Source organism: Artemia sp. Qi Xiang Cuo, chromosome 4, assembly GCF_049724085.1.
Source record: "Artemia sp. Qi Xiang Cuo chromosome 4, ASM4972408v1, whole genome shotgun sequence".
In the NCBI taxonomy this organism is placed as follows: domain Eukaryota; kingdom Metazoa; phylum Arthropoda; class Branchiopoda; order Anostraca; family Artemiidae; genus Artemia; species Artemia sp. Qi Xiang Cuo.
Window position 1 is genome coordinate 73,269,418 of NC_142797.1, and position 26,995 is coordinate 73,296,412.

General features: G+C 36.3%; 1 protein-coding gene across 2 annotated transcripts in view; it reads left to right on the forward strand.

The window, feature by feature from the left end:
* Nucleotides 1-26,995, forward strand: part of LOC148953420 (sodium-independent sulfate anion transporter-like) — a 64,949-nt gene that overhangs the window by 19,209 nt on the left and 18,745 nt on the right. For both annotated transcript variants that reach the window (XM_089087662.1, XM_089087661.1), the window contains exons 4-7: nt 13,356-13,576; nt 18,144-18,483; nt 20,638-20,802; nt 26,283-26,423. In XM_089087662.1, coding sequence (XP_088943788.1) covers nt 13,356-13,576; nt 18,144-18,483; nt 20,638-20,802; nt 26,283-26,423 — 867 coding nt within the window. The remainder of the gene's footprint in view (nt 1-13,355; nt 13,577-18,143; nt 18,484-20,637; nt 20,803-26,282; nt 26,424-26,995) is intronic.

Consider the following 26,995-nt stretch of genomic DNA (forward strand, 5'->3'; position numbering starts at 1 on the left):
ATATATATATATATATATATATATATATATATATATATATATATATATATATATGTCCTGAGGGCTTTTAAGGTTTTTATAGAAGGTGTTGTCTGTAGAACCTTCAAAAGAGAATCATTCTGATTGGAAATTCAAAGGGCTAGTACCCTTTTTAATAGTCGAAAGAGATTGGAGAACAACTAGCCCCCACGTCCATCATTCCGCCAAACACATCCAATCAAAATTGTGAGACATCAATTTTGTTCAGCGTAGTTGATTTCCAGATAGGAATTATGTTTTTGAGGAGGACACTCCCCCACAACCCTCAGGGACAGGTTTTAAGTTAAGCCCTGGGGGCATATAAGGTTTTTATGAGAAGGCGTTGTCTTAGAAACCTCCAAAACAGGCTCTATTCGATGGGAAATTCAAAGGGCTAGTACCCTTTTTAATAGTCAAAAGTGATTGGAGGGCAACTATCCCCCCCACGCCCATCATTCCCCCAAACACATCCAATCAAAATGTTAATATAGCCATTTTGTTCAGCGTAGTTGATTTCCAAATAGAAAAAAAATTTGAGGAGGACACTCCCCCACAACCCTCAGGGCAAGGGTTTTAAGTTATGCCCTGGGGGCATTTAAGGTTTTTATAGAAGGCGTTGTCGTAGAACCTTCAAAAAAAGTATCATTCGATTGGAAATTTAAAGGGCTAGTACCCTTTTTAATAGTCGAAAGAGATTGGAGGGCAACTAGCCCCCCCCACACGCCCATTATTCCTCCAAACACATCCAATCAAAATTTTGAGATAGCCATTTTGTTCAGCGTAGTTGATTTCTAGATAGAAAATATGTTTTTTAGGAAGACACTCCCCCACAATCCTCAGGGCAAGGGTTTTAAGTTATGCCCTGGGGGCATATAAGGTTTTTATAGAACGCGTTGTCATAGAATCTTCAAAATAGGCTCATTCGATTGGAAATTCAAAGGGCTAGTACCCTTTCTAATAGTCGAAAGTGATTGGAGGGAAACTAGCCCCCCCCCCACATGCCCATCATTCCCCCAAACACAAAATTTTGAGATAGCCATTTTGTTCAGCGTAGTTGATTTCTAAGTAGAAAAAAAAATTTGAGGAGGACACTCCCCCAAAACCCTTAGGGCAAGGGTTTTAAGTTATGCCCTGGGGGCTTTTAAGGTTTTTATAGAAGGCGTTGTCGTAGAAACTTCAAAAGAGAATCATTCGATTGGAAATTGTAAGGGCTTGTACCCTTTTTAATAGTCGAAAGAGATTGGAGGGAAACTAGACCCCCCACGCCCATAATTCCCCCAAACACATCCAATCATAATTTTGAGTTAGCCATTTTGTTCAGCGTAGTTGATTTCCAGATAGAAAATATGTTTTTGAGGAGGACACCCCCCCCCCCCCCAAAACCCTCAAGGCAAAGGTTTTAAGTTATGCCCTGGGGACATATCAGGTTTTTATATACGGCGTTGTCGTAGAAACTTCAAAAAAGGCTCATTTAATTGGAAATTCAAAGGGCTAGTGCCCTTTTCAATAGTCAAAAGTGATTGGAGGGCAATTAGCCCCCCACGCCATTCGTTCCCTCAAACACATCCAATCAAAATTTTGAGATAGCCATTTTGTTCAGCGTAGTTGATTTCCAGATAGAAAATACGTTTTTGAGGAGGACACTCCCCCACAACCCTCAGGGCAAGGGTTTTAAGTTATGCCCTGGGGGCTTTTAAGGTTTTTATAGAAGGCGTTGTCGTAGAACCTTCAAAAAAGAATCATTCGATTGGAAATTCAAAGGGCTAGTACCCTTTTTAATAGTCGAAAGAAATTTTAGGGCAACTAGCCCCCCCCCACGCCCATCATTCCCCCAAACACATCCAATCCAAATTTTGAGATAGCCATTTTGTACAGCGTAGTTGGTTTTCAGATAGAAAATATGTTTTTGAGAAGGACACTCTCCCAAAACCCCCAGGGAAAGGGTTTTAAGTTATGCCCTGGGGGCATATAATGTTTTTATAGAAGGCGTTGTCGTAGAAACTTCAAAACAGGCTCATTTGATTGAAAATTCAAAGGGCTATTACCCTTTTTAATAGTCGAAAGTGATTGGAGGGCAACTAGCCCCCCCCCCCCTCCCACACGCCCATCATTCCCCCAACACACATCCAATGAAAATTTTGAGATAGCCATTTTGTTCAGCGTAGTTGATTTCCAGATAGAAAAAAAAATTTGAGAAGGACACTCCCCCACAACCCTCAGGGCAAGGGTTTTAAGCTATGCCCTGGGGGCTTTTAATTTTTTTTATAGAAGGCGTTGTCGTAGAAACTTCAAAAGATAATCATTCGATTGGAAATTGTAAGGGCTAGTACCCTTTTTAATAGTAGAAAGAGATTGGAGGGCAGCTAGCCCCCCCCACGCCCATTATTCCCCCAAACACATCCAATCAAAATTTTGAGTTATCCATTTTGTTCAGCGTAGTTGATTCCTAGATAGAAAATATGTTTTTGAGGAGGATACTCCCCCACAACCCTCAGGGGAAGGGTTTTAAGTTATGCCCTGGGGGCATATAATGTTTCTATAGAAGGCGTATTCGTAGAAACTTAAAAACAGACTCATTCGATGAGAAATTCAAGGGGCTAGTGCCCTTTTTAATAGTCAAAAGTGACTGTAGGGCAACTAGCCACCCCCACGACCATCACTCCCCCAAACACATCCAATCAAAATTTTGAGATAGCCCTTTTGTTCAGCGTAGTTGATTTCCAGATGAAAATTTTTTTTTGAGGAGGTCACTCCCCCAAAACCCTCAGGGCAAGGGTTATAAGTTAGGCCCTGAGGGCTTTTAAGGTTCTTATAGAAGGCGTTGTCGTAGAACCTTCAAAAGAGAATCATTCGATTGGACATTCAAAGGGCTAGTACCCTTTTTGATAGTCGAAAGAGATTGGAGAGCAACTAGCCCCCCACGCCCATCATTCCCCCAAACATATCCAATCAAAATTTTGAGATAGCCATTTTGTTCAGCGTAGTTGATTTCCAGATAGAAAATATGTTTTTGAGGAGGACACTCCCCCACAACCCTCACGGCAAGGGTTTTAATTTATACCCTAGGGGCATATAAGGTTTTGATAGAAGGCGTTGTCGTAGAAACTTCAAAAAAGGCTCATTCGATGAAAAATTCAAAGGGCTAGTACCCTTTTTAATAGTCAAAAGTGATTGGAGGGCAACTAGCCCCCCCTACGCCCATCATTCCCCCAAACACATCCAATCAAAATGTTGATATAGCCATTTTGTTCAGCGTAGTTGATTTCCAAATAGAAAAAAAAATTTAAGTAGGACACTCCCCCACAACCCTCAGGGCAAGGGTTTTAAGTTATGCCCTGGGGGCTTTTAAGGTTTTTATAGAAGGCGTTGTCGTAGAACCTTCAAAAAAGAATCATTCGATTGGAAATTCAAAGGGCTAGTACCCTTTTTAATAGTCGAAAGAGAATGGAGGGCAACTAGCCCCCCCTCACGCCCATCATTCCTCCAAACACATCCAATCAAAATTTTGAGATAGCCATTTTGTTCAGCGTAGTTGATTTTCAAATAGAAAAAAAAATTTGAGGAGGACACTCCCCCAAAACCCTTAGGGCAAGGGTTTTAAGTTATGCCCTGGGGGCTTTTAAGGTTTTTATAGAAGGCGTTGTCGTAGAAACTTCAAAAGAGAATCATTCGATTGGAAATTGTAAGGGCTTGTACCCTTTTTAATAGTCGAAAGAGATTGGAGGGAAACTAGCCCCCCCCCCATGCCCATAATTCCCCCAAACACATCCAATCAAAATTTTGAGTTAGCCATTTTGTTCAGCGTATTTTATTTCCAGATAGAAAATATGTTTTTGAGGAGGACACCCCCCCCCCCCCCAAAACCCTCAGGGAAAGGGTTTAAGTTATGCCCTGGGGCATATAATGTTTATATAGAAGGCGTTTTCGTAGAAACTTCAAAACAGGCTCTTTCGATGGGAAATTCAAAGGGCTAGTACCCTTTTTAATTGTCAAAAGTGATTGGAGGGCAACTAGCCCCCCCCCCCTCCCCGACGCCCATCATTCCCCCAAACACATCCAATCAAAATTTTGAGATAGCCATTTTGTTCAGCATAGTTGATTTCCAGATAGAAAAAAAAAATTTTTAGGAGAACACTCCCTCACAACCCTCAGGGCAAGGGTCTTAAGTTATAAGGTTTTTATAGAAGGCGTTGTCGTAGAAACTTCAAAACATGCTCACTCGATTGGAAATTCACAGGGCTATTATTCTTTTTAAAAGTCGAAAGTGATTGGAGGGCAACTAGCCCCCCCCCCCCAACGCCGATCATTCCCCCAAACACATCCAATAAAAACTTTTAGATAGCCATTTTGTTCAGGGTAGTTGATTTCCAGGTAGAAAACATATTTTTGAGGAGGACACTCCCCCCAAAACTCTCAGAGTAAGGTTTATAAGTTATGCCCTGGGGGCCTGTAAGGTTTTTATTGAAATCTTTGTCGTAGTAACTTGAAAAAGGGCTCATTCGATTTGAAATTCAAAGGACGAGTACCGTTTGTAATAGTCGAAAGCGATTTGAGGGCAAATAACCCCCCTTTCACGCCCGACTTTTCCACAAACACATCCGATCAATATTTTAAATAGCCATTTTATTCAACGTAATTGAAAGTTTTGGAAATTAGGTCTTTAAGGATGACAACCCCTCCCCCCAGAGCCCTCAGGATAAGCGTTGTAAGTTATGCCCTGGGGGCATATAAAGTTTTTATTGAAAGCGTTGTTGTAGGAACTTCAAACGGGCTCATTCAACTGGAAATTGAAAGTCCTGGTGCCTTTTTTAATAGTTGAAAGTGATTGGATAGCGACTAACGCCCCTCTCACGCCCACCATTTTCCCAAACACATCGCATTAAAATTTTGAGATATCCTATTTGTTCAACGTAGTTGAAAGTTCTGGAAATTTTGTCCTATAGGATAATAACCCTCTCAAAGCCCTCAGTGCAAGGGCTGTCAGATATGCCCTGGGGGCATATAAGGTTTTTATTGAAAGCGTTGTCGTAGAAACTTCAAAAGGGCTCATTCTATTGGAAATTGAAAGGGCTAGTGCCTTTTTTAATAGTTGAAAGTTATTGGATAGCGACTAACGCGGCTCTCACGCCCACCATTTTCCCAAACACATCCAATCCATATTTTGACATATCCATTTTGTTCAACATAGTTGAAAGTTCTGGAAATTAGGTCTGTTAGGATGTTAACCCCCTCAGAGCCCTCAGTGCAAGGGTTGTAAGCTATGCCCTGGGGGCATTTAAGGTTTATATAGAAAATTGTTGTATATAATTTTTAGAATAGATTTTAGTCTTTCTCAAATCCAATTTTTATTTACAAGATATTCTACCTATTCATGAGGTAGAAACTTTGTGAGTCACTGGCTGGACGAAGGTCTTACTCATTATTCATCAAGAGAAGTAGAAATCTGGTAAAAACGAAATGGCTGTGGCATTTCAGAATCCTTGCAGAATAGTTGAAATATCTAAGAGCTATGTTTTTCTAACAGAATTAATAATAAAAATCAGTAGTTTTTTTATTCGTCGAAAACTACTGCATACAAAACTTCGAATACCGTATCACAGAATTCATCATTTATCTTTGAATATTAGTGCGTCGAAAAAAACTCCTTCAGGCAAACTTCAGAAGTATATTTTAACTGCCGGATGTGCCTATAGTTATCGTGAATGAAAATCAACTTATCCACTCTGTGTGGACTGAGGCCATTTCTTTTCTAAGTCACTATCATAGTCACTATCAGGCCTACCACAAAAAATAGTCTTTCTGCAGTCACACTAGTCGCAGGAATAGACAATAACTTGCTGGCAAGTGCGGCCACGTAGGAAATTTCATCGCAATTGTGTCTTTGGAACAAAAGAACGTTGCCATCACCGTTGTCTTCGGTTTCTTCCTATGTCTTTAAAAGGATGAAGTACAGTGCAACTTGATTCCTGATTGGTTTCAGCTCTTCCTGATTCGCTTCTCATTTTTAGACAACCTCCTTGTTCTCTTTTTCAGCCTTCTTTTTTTTAGGCAATGTTTCTTCAAACTAAAAAAAATTTCAAAGAAAATCATTTTTTTAACACGACCTCTTTTCCACACCACCCAGGAGGTAGAGGTCAAGGCGCGTTTCTTTTATAGAGGCATCACCATTAGCCACTAATCCTTTGATTAATTTTCATTAAAAACAATTATTGAAAATTTCAAAAATTGTTTTTAATGAAAATTAAATAAAACAAGTCCTTACTAAGCCAAATTTAATGAATGTATGTTTAAAAAAAATATTTAGTATGGTTCACTAAGCCTCTTTTAGAGCCCGGGGTTTACATTTATAAAATTCACATATATTGTGTATTATCAGAGGCAACGCTGTAGCGTTGCCTATAGTAAAGGTCATACGGCTCCAATGTCTTATTATTTTTTTTTCCCAGAGGCACTTCATATGGAAGGGGTCGTATTTGAAGCTTCAAAGGGGGCTCATTCGATTGGAAATCGAGAGTTCAAGTGCCCTTTTTAATAGTCGAAAATGATTGGAGGGCAACTAGCCCCCCCACGCCCTTCATTCCCCCAAACACATCCACTCAAAATTTTTAGATAACCAATTTGTTCAGCGTAGATGTTTTCCAGATAGAAAATATATTTTTGAGGAGGAAACTCCCCCAAAACCCTCAGGGCAAGGGTTTTAAGTTATGCCCCGCGGGCATATAAGGTTTTTATAGAAGGTGTTGTCGTAAAAACTTCAAAACAGGCTCATTCGATAGGAAATTAAAGTGCTAGACCCTTTTTTAAGAGTCGAAAATGATTGGAGGGCAACTACCCCCCCCCCACGCCCATCGTTCCCCCAAGCACATCCAATCAAAATTTTGAGATATTCATTTTGTTCAGCATAGTTTATTTCCAGAGAGAAAATATATTTTTGAGGAGGATACTCTCCCCCCCTAACCCTCAGGGCAAGGGTTTTAAGTTATGCCCTGGGGTCATATAAGGTTTTTATAGAAGGCCTTGTCGTAGAAACTTCAAAACATGCTCATTCGATTGGAAATTAAAGGGATAATGCTCTTTTTAATAGTCGAAAGTGATTGGAGTGTAACTAGCCCCATTCCCCCCCCCCCCCCACGCCCTTTCTCCAAACACATCCAATCAAAATTTTCAGATAGCCATTTTGTTCAGCGTAGTTGATTTCCAGATAGAAAATATATTTTTAGGAGGACATTCCCCCACAACCCTCAGGGCAAGGGTTTTAAGTCATGCCCTGGGGGCATACGAGGTTTTTATAGAAGGCGTTTTCGTAGAAACTTCAAAACAGGCTCATTCGATTGGAAATTAAAGGGCTTGTGCCTATTTTAATAGTCGAAAGTGTTTGGTTTGCAATTAGCCCCCCCCCCCCCCACGCCCATCATTTCCCCAAACACATCCAATCAAAATTTTGAGATAGCCATTTTGTTCAGCGTAGTTGATTTCCAGATAGAAAATATGTTTTTGAGCGAGGACACTCCCCAAGAACTTTCAGGGTAAGGGTTTTAAGATATGCCCTGGGGGCATATAAGATTTTTATAGAAGGCGTTGTCGTAGAAATTTCAAAAAGGCTCATTCGATTGGAAATTAAAAGGGATAGTGCCCTTTTTAATAGTCGAAAATGATTGCAGGGCAACTAGCCCCCCCCCCTCCTCGCCCATCATTCCCCCAAAAACGTCCAATCAAAATTTTGAGATAGCCATTTTGTTCAGCGTAGTTGATTTTCAGATAGAAAACATGTTTTTGAGGAGGACAATTCCCCACAACCCTCAAGACAAGGGTTCTAAGTTATGGCCTGGGGGCATATAAGGTTTTTATAGAAGGCGTTGTCATAGAAGCTTCAAAAAAGGCTAATTCGATCGGAAATTCAATTCCATTGGGTGGGGGCTAGTTGCCCTCCAATCATTTTCGACTAATAAAAAGAGCACTAGCCCTTGAATTTCCAATCGAATGAGCCTGTTTTGAAGTTTCTACGACAACGCCTTCTATAAAAACCTTATATGCCCCCAGGGCATAACTTAAAATCCTTGCCCTGAGGGTTTTGGGGGAGTGTCCTCCTCGAAACTATATTGTCTATCTGGAAATCAACTACGCTGAACAAAATGGCTATCTGAAAATTTTGATTGAATGTGTTTGGGGAAATGATGTGCGTGGGGGGGGGGAGGGGGGCTAGTTACACTCCAATCACTTTCGACTATTAAAAAGGGCACTATCTCTTTAATTTACAATCGAATGAGCCTGTTTTGAAGTTTCTACGACAACGCCTTCTATAAAAACCTTATATGCCCCCAGGGCATAACTTAAAACCCTTGCCCTGAGGGTTTTGGGGGAGTAAAATTGCCAAAGCAATTTTGTATCTATCACAGAGTATGTATTTTAACCTTATGATTGGATAATTATAATAGATTTCTTCTTTGTTCTTCCCATACAAAACCCATTCCCAAAAGTTATAAACCCCCCTTAATAAGTTATGTCCCAGGGCATAACTTACAACGCCTACCCCTGGGCCCTTTTGCGCTGTGTCGACAGCGGAATTTTTTGTTATTAGAACAAAGAACTATTTTAAAATAATTTCTATCTCGAAATTCTTATCTGATGCATTTAGGGCGTGGAGGAGGGAGAGGGGCTAGTTGCCCTTCAATCTCTTTTGACTCTTAAAAAGTAAACAAGAACTTTCAATTTTCAATCAAATGAGCCCTCTCTAAAGTTTATAGGAGCATCCCTTCCATAAGAAATAATATGAAGAATTCGCAGAATTTTTAAATTATAACCCTTGCCCTGAGGGATTTGGGGAGTTGTAATTCTCAAAGACCTAATTTCCAGAACTTAAAACTACTTTTAATAAAATGGCAGTCTTAAAATTTTGATTGGATGTGTTTGGGGAAAAGATGGGCATGAGAGGGGGGTTATTTGCCCTCAAATCACTTTCGACTATTACAAAGGGCACTAGCCCTCGGAATTTCCAATCGAATGAGCCTTTTTTGAAGTTTCTACGACATCGCCTTCTATAAAAACCTTATATGCCCCCAGGGCATAACTTAAAACCCTTGCCCTGAGGGTTGTGGGGGATTGTCCTCCTCAAAAACATATTTTCTATCTGGAAACCCTTGCCCTGAGTTAGTGAGTGAGCTAGTGAGTGTAACTAGCCCCCCTTCCCCCCCCCCACACCCATCATTTCCCCAAACACATTCAATCAAAATTTTCAGATACCCATTTTGTTCAGCGTAGTTGATTTCCAGATAGAAAATATATTTTCGAGGAGGACACTCCCCCACAACCTTCAGGGCAAGTGTTTAAGTTATGCCCTGGGGGCATATAAGGTTTTTATAGAAGGCGTTGTCGTAGAAACTTCAAAACATGCTCATTCGACTGGAAATTAAAGGGCTAGTGCCCTTTTTAATAGTCGAAAGTGATTGGAGTGTAACTAGTCCCCTTCCCCCCCAAGCCCATCATTTCCCCAAACACATCCAATCAAAATTTTCAGATAGCCATTTTGTTCAGCGTAGTTGATTTCCAGATAGAAAATATATTTTTGAGGAGGACACTCCCCCACAACCCTCAGGGCAAGGGTTTTAAGCTATGCCCTGGGGGCATATAAGGTTTTTATAGAATGCGTTGTCGTATAAACTTCAAAACAGGCTCATTCGATTGGAAATTAAAGGGCTAGTGCCCTTTTTAATAGTCAAAAGTGATTGGAGGGCAACTATCCCCTCCCCACACGCCCACAATTTCCCCAAACATATCCAATCAAAATTTTGAGATAGTCATTTTGTTCAGCGTAGTTGATTTCAAGATAGAAAATATGTTTTTGAGGAGGACACTCCACCACAACCTTCAGGGCAAGGGTTTTAAGATATGCCTTGGGGTATATAAAGTTTTTATTCAAGGTGTTGGCGTATAAACTTCTAAAAAGGCCAAGTCGATGGGTGCTCCACAGGTCTTGTACCCTTTTATACAGTAAAATGTTAAGGAAGTTCCCCTCGCCCCCCCACGCCCATCATTCTCACTCACACACTAACTAACATTGTGAAACAGCTATTTTGTTCAGAGTCGTGGATTTCCAGATAATCAACAGGATCTTTTGAGGGACAATCACCCGAAGCCCTAAAGGCAAGGAGGTTAATTTATGCCATGGGGGCATAAAAGGTTTTATAGAAGGCGTTGTCATAGCAACTTCAAAACAGGCTCATTCGATTGGAAATTCAAAGGTATAGTGCCCTTTTTATTAGTCAAAAGTGATTGGAGGGCAACTAGCCCCCCCCCCACGCCCATCATTCCCCCAAACACATCCAATCAAAATTTTGAGAAGGCCTTTTTTGTTCAGCGTAGTTGATTTCCAGATTGAAAATATATTTTTGAGGAGGACACTCCCCCACAACCCTCAGGGCAAGGGTTTTAAGTTATGCCCTGGGGGCAGATAAGGTTTTTATAGAAGGCGTTGTCGTAGAAACTTAAAAAACAGGCTCATTCGATTGGAAATTAAAGGGATAGTGCCCTTTTTAACAGTCGAATGTGATTGGAGGGCACCTAGCCCCCCCCCCCCCCCACACGCCCATCATTTCCCCAAACACATCCAATCAAACTTTTGAGATAGTCATCAGTGTAGTTGATTTCCAGATAGAGAATATGTTTTTGAGGAGCACACTCCCCCACAACCCTCAGGGCAAGATTTTTAAGTTATGCCCAGGGGGCATATAAGGTTTTTATAGAAGGCGTTGTCGTAGAAACTTCAAAACAGGCAAATTGAATCGGAAATTCAAAGGGTTAGTGCCCTTTTTCCAGATAGAAAATATCTGGTTAGTTGATTTCCAGATAGAAAATATGTTTTTGAGGCGGACAATCCCCCACAACCCTCAGGGCCAGGGTTTTAAGTTATGCCCTGGGGGCATGTAAGGTTTTTATAGAAGGTGTGTCGTAGAAACTTCAAAAAAGGCTCATTCGATTGGAAATTCCGAGGGCTAGTGCCCTTTGTAATAGTTGAAAGTGATTTGAGGGCAACTAACCCCCCTCTCACGCCCACCTTTGCCCCAAATACATCCAATCAAAATTTTAACACAGCCATTTTATTTAACGTAGTTTTAAGTTCTGGAAATTAGTTCTTTGAGGATTACAACTCCCCCAAAGCCCTCAGGGCGAGGGTTGCAATTTAAGGATTCTCCGAATCCTTCATATTATTTCTTATGGAAGGGATGCTCGTATAAACTTTAGAGAGGGCTCATTTAATTGGAAATTGAAAGTTCTTGTTCACTTTTTAAGAGTCAAAAGAGATTGAACGGCAACTGGCTCCTGTCCCTCCTTCACGCCCTAAATGCATCAGATAAAAATTTTGAGATAGACATTTTGATAAAATAGTTCAAAGTTCTGACAACAAAGTACTCCGGTGTCGACACAGCCCACCAGGGCCCAGGGGTAGGCGTTGTAAGTTATGCCCTGGGGCATAACTTACTAAGGGGGGATTATAACTTATGGGAAGGGGTTTTGTATGGGAAGAACACATAGGAAATATATTATAATTATCCAATTATAATGTTAAAATACATACTCTGTGATAGATGCAAAATTGCTTTGGCACACAGATTCCTGATAAGGTCAATTCCAAACAGTCGTGATCCCTTTGTGTCAGTAAGTGAAATGGTCTAAACCCCCTTATTGGAGCTATTTTGTCAATCCATTCATTGTTGTCAATCGCTTTCCACAATTTATGCAAGCTGTCTATTGTCCATATATAATGTTTTTATCAAAGAGGTAATTGTATAGACTTTGAAAAAAGCCTCCTTCGATTTAAATTGAAAGTTCTAGATCCGTTTTTTAAAGCCAAAAATAATCGGACAGTAAGTACCCCCCCCCATGCCATAAAAACTTGAAACTTTTTGCAATCAAAATTGAGTCGCAACACAGCTTTCCTGTGAAACTCCTTTCTTTCTATCACAGCAGTGTAATAATCAAGAACCTGGTAGTGAGCAATGCTCACTACCAGGTTCTTGAATAAATCCAAATTTCAGGTAGTCTGAATCCTATCTTCTTGATATTTTACGTTTTTATTTTCGTCTCCTTTTTGAATGTTCTTTGTAATGTTGTCTGACAAAAACTGGGGATGCTCTGGTAAGTCTAACTCACTGATCAGCTGACTATTATTACTATTTTCATCGCTCTATCTTTGCTTTTTCCAAAGAAGTGTAAAATATTCTTTTGCCTCGCTCAATAGCTTCAGGAAAGTCCATTGACTAAATAATTTTCAAGTTGATAGCTGTGCACTTCACATTTTTCAATTTCCGGAGCACTTACTCACATAAGTATTGCTACTACTACTACAAACAACTCACCGCAGCACCAAGCCGCCTGAGGCCAACACTGCTACGCATGCTCCTCCTCCATCCCAATCTATTCAAAGCCTCCCACTTAGTTTACTTTCAAAGAGCTTATGCCGGGCTGCAGAAAATCAGGAATGTATAGGTTTCATATGACTAAACAAGTACTGGAGACTGGATTGAAATTGAAACAGAATGAAACTTTTTCGCAGAAATATAAAGGCAAAAGGAAATGCATCAAGTCATAGATGAAGGCTGATACATTTTTTGTTTTATCCTTTTCAGTCGCCGTAAGCTTTATAATATAAAAAGTACCTTTAAAATTTTCAATCCATGATAAGTTTCCTTGATTTTTTTTTCTTTTTTTTATGTTCATGAAATACAAAAAAAGACCACCTAAACATTTTCCTGGACCACTAGTGGTCCATGGACCATAGATGGTGACCGCTGCCCTAAAATATTCACCACTCAGAAATTTCCCTCCCCAATGTAGATTCTTCCTATAGAAATTCATCCCAAGTACAACCCCCTCCCCCCACCAAAAAAAGTGTCTCTTTACTTCCCACTAAAAAATACTATACGTAAACAATGGGCAAATTTCATAGCTTACAGGCCTCTCCCCGCGGACTTTTTGGGGGATCATTTTCAACCTAAGGTTTGAATTCTGTCCCAATTGCTTAAGAACGACTCCTGAAACACTATGTTTGTTTAATTAGAACAATAAGAAGCTTTTTTTAAAAGTACTAAAAACTTTTGCATACAGAGCGAGGTGTTGTGGAGGAGTAACCCACGTCATATACGTAATAATTTCTGGTCATTTTAATTTTAAAGTTGCTTCCTACTTTCAGTTGAAAAGAACTTTTTTTTATTTAATAGATTAAGTAATTTTTACTGATGTATAACTTTTACTTTTTACTGATCGCTCTTTGTTTATAGAATATGCTGTTTTTATTATTAATATTAGTTGTAAGATCTTGTAAACCAGTTTTCCCTTTTTAGGATTTTTCTTGGATTTCATATCATTAGCTGTTATTGACGGTTTTACGTCAGCAGCTGCCTTAACCATATCTTCAACACAGCTGAAGTCTCTGTTTGGTCTAAATTACAAATCTGATGGATTTCTGCATGCTATAGTCCAGCTTTTCAGAAATATAAACGATGTCCGTTTGGCTGACACCATAATGGGGATGACCGCTCTGGTTGCATTGTTTGGAATGAGAGTAAGTCCTTACGCGTGCTACAGTTCAGCTTTTCAGAAGTATAGAGCATTTTGTTTAGTTAAAACAATGATGAGGATGACTCTCTTGGTTGCAGGCTTTGAATGACAATTTATATGCTATTTTTCCAAGGAAAAGTGAATAGCTACAAAATTAATGAGATCAAATTTGATTTGCTATTGGTAATCAATTTAAAAGTAAAAAAAAACTTAAAAAAAAATTCAATGAAAAGTGAAGAGTCATATTAAACCAAAAAGGAGCAGAAATAAAGTCAATTAATAATTCAAACTGAAAAGGAACAGAAATCACTCTCCGAATAAATTATACCCAAAATGAACAGGAATAGCAATGAATAATCAAGTCAAAGTCTTACCACTAAAAGGAGTTGGGTGAATTCTTCCTAAGAAAACTATAGGTAAGCGTCATTTTGCTTTACTGAAAACATTTTTAATTTTGAGCAGTGTGTTTTTACATGTCATAGTATCAACAACAGTACAACTACAAAAATTTATTTCTCAAGGCTAGTCAAGGTTTACATGTTGTGGTAATAGTGGTAAAAAAGAAATCAACTTTTTTCCCTTTCAAAATCTATAAACCGGTAACATTGAATAAGATGTGTATTTGGAACAATGGGGTTCTCAGTTGTCAAAACATCAACAAGAACAACTAAATTGAAAGAACATTTCTATAAAAACTGAAAATGACTAAAGAAAGTGGACTAATTGCTTAATATATAATGATATTCATCCCTGGAAGTCTTAATAACGTTGGATTTGTTGATGTTATAAAAGAAGAAACTTTTAAAATATATTTTATTTTAAGTAAAGGTCAAATGACATTCTGTCCCTTTGAAGTCTTAGGGGTGCTCACCCAACTCCTGTTTGTGGTAATTTCTGTTCGTTTTAACTTTGGCTTGGCAATTCATTATAAATAATGAATTTATACTGAATTCATTATGGCAATTCATTATAAATTCTGTTCGTTTTTGGGTCTCGTTTGTTCATTGGTTTTGATTTTAGTTAGTTTTAAGCTTTATTGATTTTATTTCTGTTCGTCTTCAGTTCAATGTAGCTCTTTGATTTTCTATGTAAAACTGTTTTTTTGGGACATTTTCTTTTGAAATAGAATTCTGCTCGTTTTAATTGATATTGATTTTTATTTGTAAAAATAAAAAAAAATGAACATTATACATTAAAATGAATATTATTAAGTTTTTTGTTATTCCACCGAACAATTAAGATTTTTCCCGGCTACTTATATTTGGGTTAAATTTTGCAACAGTTATAACAACAATTTTACAACGGAATTTTGAATGGATGGAGAGAGAAATACAACTCAAATAAATGAGTTTAAATCTAAATAAATTTTGACCTTTAATAGGGTGGCACCTACCTTGATCCCCATTTTATTATGACCTTGAATATAGATAAATATTGATCGACGAAGTTATTAGATGATCCTTAATGTTTTGCATTTTGTTCTAACTGCCCTTTTCTTTAAAGTAATATATTTTAAGCTCATTTAAAAAAATTCATAATTGTTATTTAAATAATAATATAAGAAATAAAATATCAAGAATCAATATCACCAGAATTTTTACATGTCAATATTCCCTTGGCTCTGAAACTTTAATTTTAACAACAATAATAACAATTAACAATTTAATAACAATTAACAAACAATAAAAGGAACTTTTTGGTAATAATCAGTAGAATCGCATTTATCTTCAAACATTTATCGTTCTTGATCCAACTTGCATAGATTTTAGCCTTTTTCAATGCATGTAATGTAATACGGAGTGAATATGTAATATGGACGCATTAAGAAAAATGGCTCTTCTGTTATTGCAAACATATTTTAGTGTGAAATAAAAGGTAACATTTACGAGATGCTTTTAGGTGGCTGGAAAGAATTACTTCGGATAAGTATTGAACAGGTTGAGAACTGTAGGAAACTATAGACCGGGTTTCATGTAAATCTGTCTATGTTGATAGAATTTTGATTTGTTTACTATTTTTATTTGTTGCAATAGCCTGTTTTAATTTTCAATGAATATAGTATCATAAATACAAACAACAAATAAAAAAACGGAGATTTTCTTCTTAAGACGGTGGAGCCCTAACCTTAAATGATTATTTCGACCCTATATCCAAGGACTGTGCTCAACAGTTCAAATTAATATATAAAGGAAACCCACATTAGAATACAACCATTAAAACTAAAATCTTTTTAAAAGAGTCATAGCATCTTACTTCAAGGATGTTTAACCAGGACTCAGAACTTCCTTAAAGTAAGGATGCTAGGACTGTTTTGAAAAGATTTTAGTTTGAATGGTTGCATTTGAATGTGAGCTTCTTTTATATGTTCATTTGTTTTACTGAGGACCATGGATATAGGGTCTAAATATTCATTTTGGGTTAAGGTTCCACTGTCTTAAGAAAGAATTTCCCGTTGTTCTCATTTGGTGTTGTACTTATGATGGATAGGCAATGTGGTCTTCGTCGCTATTTAAATATAGTATCACATGCTTATCTGCATAAATATGGAAGGGAAAGGTTAATTCTGGTAGAAATGTTTTTCCAATGAATCCTACCTCAATGAGACCATGGATATAGGGTCTAAATATTCATTTTGGGTTAAGGTTTTACTGTCTTAAGAAAGAATTTCCCGTTGTTCTCATTTGGCGTTGTACTTATGATGGATAGGCAATGTGGTCTCCGTCGCTATTTAAATATAGTATCACGTGCTTATCTGCATGAATATGGAAGGGAAAGGTTAATTCTGATAGAAATGTTTTTCCAATGAATCCTACCTGAAAGTGTATGAACATCACGGCCTGAAAAACAATTTTAGATTTTGAAATCTTCCTTAAAACCATCAAAATAATACGGATAATGCAGCACAAAATTTAAATTTAGCGTTGAGGCCATGGATGGCTGGGGTGGGAGATCCCTTTAAATTTAGATTGTACCGAATATGGTATTGCAAATGAATAGAAATTAAATGAGAAAATCCAGTTCTTTTCAAATGTAAGTAAAGAACAGCATTAAATGAAGAAAATTCTTCTATACAATAGTGGTTTTTTATCCCTCAGCTTCTCACTCTTTACGCTAAAGTGACCTTTTTTTTAGTGCTTAAAGATTAACGATTGTAAACAATAGCAACGTCGTAAAAAGTTGAAAATCAAAATTTTTATAGCATGGCTTCGTGAACGAAATAAATAATTATCCGTATTTTCTTTAAATGACATAATTTTGAAATGAACGTCATAATGAACGTCATAAACTATAATGAACGTCATAAATGACGCTCAAACGTTTTGAAAGGCAATCGACAAACACATCACTTGAAAGCACGATTTTGCAGCGGACTTCTCTTTCAGCAAAGTGCTTGTGAGACTTTAAAGAGTGAAGTATGAAGCGGAGACAGCCCACTTTTAAACAGAATGATTCCTGTTCGTTTTAAGTTTTAACGTTACTTTTATTAGAGAATTTTTTATCTTATTTTCTATTGAATTTTGTGCAGGATGTGCTTGAAAATGTTTGAAATGCTTTACTTAAATTTCCAGAATATGCAAACATACTTTTGATAAAAGATTAAATATAATGATTGAATTCGATGATACTGATTTTATAGTAACAAGACAAATAAGTACAATATAAGACAGCATCGTTTAACATGGTGATGATGGTTATTGATATATCAATGAACTTGTAAATAAATTTTGAAGGTGTTTCAAATATTTCTTCAGTTTATCATTTTATTTATTTTTCATCATAAAAATCACATTAAAACATTACGACAAGCTCTGGTGATGGCTGTTTTATTCACGGGTTGAAGCTTTGGATAACTACCAAAAGTTTCAAAGGGTCGACTCCCACCGACGGAGAATTTTTGGAGCATATTTTCTTTTGCTTGACAATATATATTGTCTTCTCTTTATACATTGTCTATATTGTCTCAATATTCACCTGACTCATAGACATACTAGAATAGGGGAAAATCCACTCGTATGTGGATATTTTCAACCTTGTGGGTATTTTGAATCTTAGCCATGGATAAGGTTGGACCTTCCTAATCTATTAAAAATTTTGAAAGTATTGAGTTGCACATGCAATTTTTGTAGGTTTAATACATTTTCTCTTGAAAAATGCTCTTTGACAGATACTCTCATATTCGTCACATTGTAGCTTCGAGCCCCAAAAAATCTTTTATTTATACGTTTTCCCAATTTCTTATATTTTTCGCATAATTTGCTTTCTTTTAAGGATTTTTTATCTTCCCCTCCCCATCCCAAAATTCTAACCCATAAAAAAAGTTTATGTATGTCTAGGTCACACCTTAGCTTCTGAGTCCCCAAAAAACTTGTATTTTACATTTTCTCCAATTGTTTTACATGATTTTCATATAACTGGATTTTTTGCATTTTTTTTTTTAAAGCCTCCTGCCCTCCTCTCAAAAGGCTGACACCCATCCAACAAAGGCCAACGCAGCTATGCATCGCAAAGGCTTTGAAAAACAGTATATTTAGCTTTTCAATATCTAATAAATATAGAAATCTCAATTTTAGGCACTTGGAAGAGTTAAAGTTTCTGGATACAGCACAAAGTCAAAAATCCTATCAAAACTAATTTGGTTCGTATCAACTGCTCGTAACGCCATCTGTGTTTTTGTGTGCGCTGGAATCGCTGTCGCAACTTATGATCCCGAGTCAGATGGGAACTTAAAGCTTATTGGTGATATTAATGCGGGCTTGCCTCCCTTTGCCTTTCCCCCCTTTCAAATTACCAACGTGACAACTGGAGACATAATTTTGGGGTTCCCAGAACTGCTATCAGAAACAGGATTTTCAATGATTATTCTACCATTGGTGGCAATTCTAGAAGCTGTAGCTATAGCCAAGGCTTTTGGTAAGATATTCAATTCCATGTATTTTACCGTTAATATTGGGATGACAAAGAGTATTGAGTATTAATAAAATAAAGGACAACATTATTTAAAATTTAACGTGTCTTTTTTAAGTGTGTAAATTTATAAGCACCTTACCAATTTTTGTAGAAAATCAAAGTTCTTCAATTATTTCTAGGTAAATATTTACCTTATAGTTTAGGAAAAACTATTTCTAAGGTTCTCGCATGTCTCGAATTTTACATTTTAAGAGATTTTTTGCAAGCTCAGTCAAGCGGTGGAAGCCAATATTATTTTGCAATTTTGATTAAAAAATATTACCTAAGAAATAACCTGGGTTTTTGTTTAAATCAAATAAATGGTCGGGCGTTCAATGTGAATATTTCCGTACTAATCGCTTATTTATTTCCATGTTTCTTCAATCCAAAGTATAAGGATCTGCATAATATACTTGCTGCCTCTGGCTTGTTAAAGATGAAAACATGACAAATAAGACAAACAATATGAATCGTAAAATCTTTAGGAACCGGCGATGAAAGTAAGTAATAGCTCTTTGGAGGTCTCTTTGCTATTGTCTTTTGATACACTTAATGTGCTTGCTGCTTCTGGCTAGTTTAAGAATAAGTAAAACTAAATGATAAAAAAATAAACACGAGACCAAAATAGTCTCAAAAAACGTTTAACTACTACCATATTTTTTTCATAAAGATAGGAAGTTTTAGTAGCAAAATAGATAATAATAAAGAAAAGAAGTTAATTTGAAAAAAAGACAGAATGACGGAAAAACTAGAAAAAATGACAGAAGAAAGAAACTAAAAATCCAAAAAAAAAACAGATAAAAAGAACACAAAACACAGCAGCGGTAAGTAAAGCCTGATTTTCGTCATTAGAAACTGGAGCTCTAAAAAACGGATGTTTGATAGCAAAATATGTATCAAAGGTATTTGCTCTTCAAGCTAATCCACATATGTAAAATTCTACAAGCCTGTTTCCAAGAAAGTTATTACCCTAAAAACATTGAACAATTTTAAAAAAGAGAAAATTGTCCCCAAAAAGGGGAAGGGACCTTTGAATTATCAACCAGAATTAGAGCATCAAAAGGCTATTTGCATATCCTTTAAGTTTTAGCCGAGAATGCCCATTTAAAAATGCTTAGAATCGTTATAAGTATACTGATTAAAAACCGTTTATACAAAAACACAGTATAAAATTGTTTCATGCCAATTATTAGGAGGAAGATTAATGAATTTGTTCTTTTGGGAATGAAGGGATGTCTGAAGCCTCAGACTTGGCATTTTTAGGATCATATTCTCCAAATTTTTGTGATTGGCTGTTATTTTAAATATGAAACAGGGAAAGTATTTACCTCCTAACTTCTGTTCTTTTGGGAGAATATGTTCGGAGCTTTAAGCTAACAGTTATTGCGTTTGATGAATCTACTTCACTTTTAAAAACTTAGGACCCAATGTATTACTTTGAGCCTTTAAGTTCTTTCCCCCGCCAAAAAAGTCTATCCAAAATTGAAACTTTAACATTAAAAGGGGGGCTTAAGAGAGTGGCAGCCCAACTTATAATTAGACCAGCCCTAATTAGAGAGCAAGTTTCTTCAAATGAGAGTAAATATTAGCTCTAGAATTAATAAAAACATAAATTATTTCATGTATTAGGGTGGCTGGTGTCCCCTAAAATCTAGCACTTTGCAAAAAAGGTTCATCATATAAAAGAAATTGACAATAAAAGAAAACAATAATGTTAGTGTAAAGATTAGGGAACTTTTAAAATTACAGGGAACTTATATGGGGCAAGTTCTTTTCATTCTAAGCTTTAAGTTACACTTTGCCTCAATTTACAAAAAATTTTTGGCCTAATTAGGAATTGAATTAGGAATTTAAATCAGGGAAAATTAGGAATAATTAGGAATAGAAATAATAAAAGGAATAGAAGTTTCGAATCAACACAGATAAGGCATTTGTTTTAAGAAACACAAACGTCTGATTTGCAAAATATGGCAACATTGCAACTCGAAAGCCACCAGAAAATTATAACTATTGCCAACTAAGTAAATTTCCTAATTCAGAATTTAGGAGATTTGGGGATTCAATCCCTAATTAGGAATTTAAAGTTGACAATAACTTTGTAAAACAGATTTATTCTAGCTGGTGGAAAAAAGAAAGTGGATGCATCGCAAGAAATTATCGCAATTGGAGCAAGTAATGTAGTTGGCTCTTTCCTCTCTTCTTTTCCTGTCACTGGCTCCTTTTCAAGAACGGCCGTTAATGAAGCAAGTGGTGTCCAGACGCCGATAAGTGGGGTTATAACAAGTAAGAAACTACAAACTATCATACTTTATCTCTAAGGATTACCCCCCCCCCCAAAAAAAAAATCTATTAACATATTTTATGATACAAGAAGAGTGGGATAAGAAGATAATGTTTGATGGGCGTTGTTACAACAACTTAATTTCAGTTCAAGTATTTTGAAAAGCAATCGGTGAATAAAATTCTGGAAATTACCCACTAACTATATTCGTTGCCTTCAATAATACTTTCAGTAAAGTACTATCAAAAATGTAGGGACTATGTGTTGGGGGGGGGGGGTGAGAGGGAAATTTGTTAGTCTAAGTTTTAATGTCGCTTTCTGTGTTAATTTATAACCATGTTTTTCAAGTTTAATATTCAAGTTCAACTTCAAAGTTAATAATGTCCCAATATGAACAGAAACAGCTAGTGGTGCCATCAAAGCTTGTTGTCATAGCCACTGACTTAATAGAAAAAACATGAATAGTGAAAAACTGTAACCATAACAAAATTGCATCACTCACTTTGTGGGCTATAACCTGATATGATAGTTATAACATATCTAATTAAATTTGATAGTCTGTAAGCTGCAACCACTCAGACTATTTTTGCAACTGCACTGACCTCTCCACTTGTGTGAAGGTGCGTACCCCAGAAACTCTTGTGGAGTTTTTACAAATATGCACAGCGGGTAAAACTTATCAAAACCACTTAAAAACACAAAAACAAATTTTGTAAAAAAAATTCAGATAGGTCCATTGCTTTTGAGGATTATACCAAAAACTTTTTAAGTTTTTATTCAAAATTTATAAATTATTAAGTTTAAAAACTTAATAATTTAGAGCTTTAAATAGATATTGCTGTTCTGTACGTGCTTGTTAAAAAGTGTTCTTTAATCCATCGGTCTATACTGGTTAATTCATGAACAGCATGTGTTGACTTGTCGAAAGAAAGATGCTTCAGGCATAACTCTGCTACCATTTCAGAACTAAATACCTAGATACCATAACCAGAGGCTCGTGTAGCGTTACTACAAATAGGTATAGCTTGTAAGCACTAAAAAAACAGCAAATTTTCATGGAAAATCAGATTGGCTCATTGCTTTTGAAACCTACAAATTAAATTATAAAAATGTAGACAAGAGCTTTACAAAATAGAGAGACAACTATCCTATATGTTGGTGTTAAAATGTTTGCTATGTTTTTTTTTCTTTCTAATACAATTCAGATAAATAAATACATAGAAAGTATGAGTGCGACTATTAAAGTTGTAATAAATGTTAATGTCCAATCCCTGATGTGGTGATTGAAAGATTTAATGGTTTTTAGATTAATAGAGGGGGTAAACTTATACCGTGGGTACTATTGTAATCTGAAAAATTTTAGTGAATTAAAATCCCATTGATTTCCCCAGCAACCGTTCAAGTACAAAATTCATACATAGCATCTGTGGCCCCGTTAAATAAGATATAAAAGTTAACGTCAAGTGGATGACCAAGTAACTGAAAGGGTTAATAATGTATATATTTCATAGGTATCATCGTGATATTGTATTAAATGTCTAAAAAAAAAAAAAAAAAAAAAAAAAAAAAAAAAAAAAAAAAATCACTTAAACTTGAACAGGAAGTAAGGAGCAACACTGAAACTTAAGAAAAACACAAATTAATTAGGGTATAAAGGGGATATACACCCCCCCCCCCTTTACCTTCCCTAGTTATGCTAAAATTTTGCTGTGTTTCATTAAAGTTTCTTATTTCAAATAAACGGCCCTTATGTTCAGCAGTTGTTCTTAAAGAATTGGGACAAAAATCAATCTTTAGCTTAAAAAGCTTGGGGTTAAGGAGTGCACAGCCCCACTTGTGTACAGAGTAATTTATGTTTGCTTTAGGTTTTAGTATTGCTCCTTATTTCATGTTAAAAATCTTTATTTTTAAAATTTAGTTTTTGATCGTTTTCCAAATTTTGATAAGGCCGAACCAAATTGTGATTACAATTTTAGACAAAATTTGAATATTTTGTCATAAATCCTTATGAGAATTTCTTTTGTTGAACATGTTCTTAGTAATATATCAATTAAAGAATTTTGGGTGGACGAAGAGAGGTATTATTGTATTTATGATGGAAATTAAGCGTGACTTTTTATCTTATACGCGGTTGAAGCCATCGCGATCCCTACAATAGGGTTCTCTGATACTTAAATACATTGAAACCTTGTTTATAAATAGGAAAACAGAAACACCACCATTTTAATCAATGAAACAAAGCTCCTAGCAGCAATTAATAGCCCCCCCCCCCTTCCTTCCACTTAAGGAAGATCATGGCGTGGCTCATGATACCCGTCTTGGCTTTTCCAACTCTGTGCCGGTAGGCATATGAATATAATTTTTTATGGTAGATAGAAAGAGATTGCCATAATTGGAGGGTTCTATTAGTCCCCCACTAGCACCATCAACATAGGGATTGAAAAAATTATTCTCGGGAATCAAGAAAGATAACATTTTCCTCAAGCAGATTTAGGATATTTGAGCATTAGAATTGACCTTAGAGGCATAAGTCTTCTCCCCTCACGTGAAAATGACCCACCTTCCCTCCTTCGGAAAATACTTTTTTACATCAAAGATGCACATTATAGCCGTCAATTACTTTTTCTGTGGCTTGAAAAAAAATATATATTTTCCAATGAAAACGTTTCTAATAATAAGCATCATTCATCCTCCTTCCACAATTGATCCCTCCCTCGTAAAATCTGATGCCTACGTACACATCACTTTATATAGTTTCATGAAATATGAAGCAAATTAGTTTCATTAAACGAAGCTATAACAAAAATATCCGAAGTCGCAGCATCCTTATTAAGGTTTCGTTAAAATAAATAGAGATGAGAGATTTATTCCTAACACCTCCCCCCTTACTCTTTTCTATATTGTTTCTAAAGCCTCATGGAGTGCTTAACAAAATGGACATTGAGATGCCCTTTTTTGGGATCTGTCAACCCCCCCCCCCCGCCTAAACTATGACCCACCACTCCTTGTCCATAATAGCTGATGCCCAATTGTACATCACTAAACAAAATTTCATAGAAAATGAACTGAATCAACTTAGTTAAATCAAGCATTACGGTAAATTTACATATTAACCATGTATCTTGTATGTACCAAATGACTTTTCAGGAACGAATGCACCATTGCCTAGCCGTACTTCCTCTGTAGCTGGGGAATTCAATATACAATTTTTTGATACTTTTCAATTAATTGGCCAAAAATTTTCAATCGATAGTAATTTGGTCCTCTTTGGGACGAAGTCGTAGTCTACTACTACTGCTACTCCTATTACTACTACTACTACTACTACTAATACAAACTCACAACAGCACCAAGCCACCTGAGGTCAACACAGCTACGTACGCTCCTCCTCCATCCCAACCTATTTAAAGCCTCCCGTTTTACGCCCTCCCAGGAACTTCCCATTTCCTTGAAATCTTTCTTTATGACTTCATCCCACCCCAGACGAGGACGACCTGCTTCCCGTTTAGCCCTAAGCGGTTGGCCGAAAAGGATAATCTTCTGCAAATTGTCATCCTTCATCCACAGAACGTGCCCCAGCCATCATAACCTTTCTTTTATTATAGCCCAAGAAAGCGGGATTGAACCACATATTTCATACTGCCTACTGTTTGAAATACGGTCAGTCAGCAAGGTACCCAGAACAATCCGTAGGCAATTTCTCTGGAAAACATCTAGCAAATGTTTATAAAATGTAGTCGTAGTATGGTGTTATAAAATGGCAGAAAGCGCCAATTTCCCGTGGCAGAATCTTTTTGGTCACTTAAAAGGGACATTAAACCTTTCAATTTTTGTTCGAATGAACCTTCTTTCATCCTTTTAGAATCATCGATTCGTAATGATCACCCCTAGGGAAAAAACTAACAAACAAATAAACACGAATCCGTGATCTTTCTTGCAAATAATAGTTCAAATAGGAATAAATCCTTTTATTAGACAGCGAAAAAAATGATGAAAGTTCTGGATATTTCGATCACTCACACAAGGAGCATCATAAGCAGATAAACAGTTTTCTTGTTCGTTTTTGAAAAAACAGCGTGGTTTTCGGAAAATACCTACATGATTTTCTTTAAAAAAAAAGCCAGATACCATATTTTTCTAAATAGGAGCTTCAAACCTCCAAAATAGGGTTTACTAATATGACAAATGTGACAGTGTGAATTTCATTACGATCACTTTTGTTTCTTGGGAAGTTCTCCTCTTTTTTGAGGACCAGGAAAATATTTTCAGACTTGTAGCTATTGATGGGTAACATTAAACTTAAAGAATTTTATACATTTAGAAAAATCATAAAAACTATTTTTTTACATTAATTGTCATTAAAGTCTCTGTATTTACGAATTTCAGCTACTATTAACCCTAACTAACTGCTCCTTAAAACAATTCGTTACCACGAAATGTTTGATATTGTATAGATATTGTACCGTTATGCTGTTATATATAACCGTTATACATTACACATTACTGTTAAACGTTATAAATTTATACAATGTCCGAGCAGCTGTTAGATGCTTAAATTTTCGTTTTTGTATATATTACCATTTGAATTTAAAAATAACTTGAGACTGAAAACCCTATTTTATTTGCTGGGTACTATTTGAATATAAAATTCACAGACAGCGCTTTCACCCTGACTAAACATTTTCTACGACTGAAAAGGTTACAATTCCAAGACGAAAATGGTTACAGAAGCCATAACAGGAGTTGGAAATTTCGGAATATCTTTCCCGAATATAGAGGATTGAATTCCCATTATGCCAAAAATGCGAGACGGCCAATGTGGAAACAAGAAGGCATCTGATAGAAGAATGTCCAGCTAGGATTAGACACCGGCTTGAGATATTTCATAATGTTATTGTTAACAAACAAATAAATTTTCAAATGGGGATAAATCCATTTATTTAGACAGTGAAAAAGAAGAAGAAAAAACAGGTGCAAAATTCCAGATATCTCGATCACATATACATCAGTAATTTTCTAAAATAACATAATTGAAACTGACATCTTTATACAAAATAAACTTTTCGGGTCATTTTTTTGTTCGTCATAGAACGGCAGTGTGGTCTAAAGAAATAATATCTAGTTTAAGGTGTCACGTCAAAAATATTTTATTGTTAAGCTGGAGGACATAGTAAGGGAAGGGGACGTCCAATAGCTTTCTAGATATATGTTAAGAGTGGGGGCCCGAACCCATTATTAGTCCCCCCCCAATCATAAATAGAGCTTAGCCTTAGGGGCGTAGAAGCAATGGGCCTTGAAGGCCTGAGCCTCGACCCACTGATATGTGGGTCTACCCTGCCTAATAATAATAAAAAAAATTATAGATAGCGCTTATGGCATCATTGAAGCGGTTATAGAAGTTAACTTCTAGTTGCTGATCTATTGACTAGTATTTATTTTTATTGAATAATTATTGACTAATATAACCTAAATATTGTTATAGGTATTATCGTTATCCTGGCAGCACAGTTTTTGACACCTTATTTTTATTACATTCCAAAAGCCAGTCTTGCCGCTGTTATCGTTGGTGCTGTGATACTGATGGTAGAGTATCATGTAATCATGCCAATGTGGAGAACAAAAAGTAAGTTATTCCCCATTTGAAATGAAAACAGAAAAACAGGAAAAAAAAACAAACTAATTTTGGTTTTATATTCGGCTTTTTATAATAATTGCCTATAGTTACTATTTTGCATTCACGCACTCTAAGCGTCAATGAACAAAGAGGTACCAATTTGTCCCAGTGAAAAGCGTTGTTGGAGCAATAGAAATTTATTTCAACGTATAAATAGCTAAAAGATAAAACAGCAAAAATGTGGAAGAGTACAATAGAAAAAAAAACAGGAATACAAAAAACAAAAATATGGAAATCTTCGTTTTGAACACTTTGATGTGGGACTGCTGACATAATAGCAAAATTTGCTAGAGCTTTTATTTAGAGTTCTGATCATCCCAGAAACTCGGATTTAAAAGAAAAAAATTAGCAGGGACTTTCCGGGTATTTTTATTATTTTGTTTACTATTATTGGTTCGAAAAGTAAGTTATTTCCCATTGGAATTTATAAGAATTGTTAAAATTCGAGCCTCAGAAATCTGCAGCAAGAAAAATTTCCTCCAAATTTAGAGTCCCTTCCCGGAAATTTCGGATCTATCTTT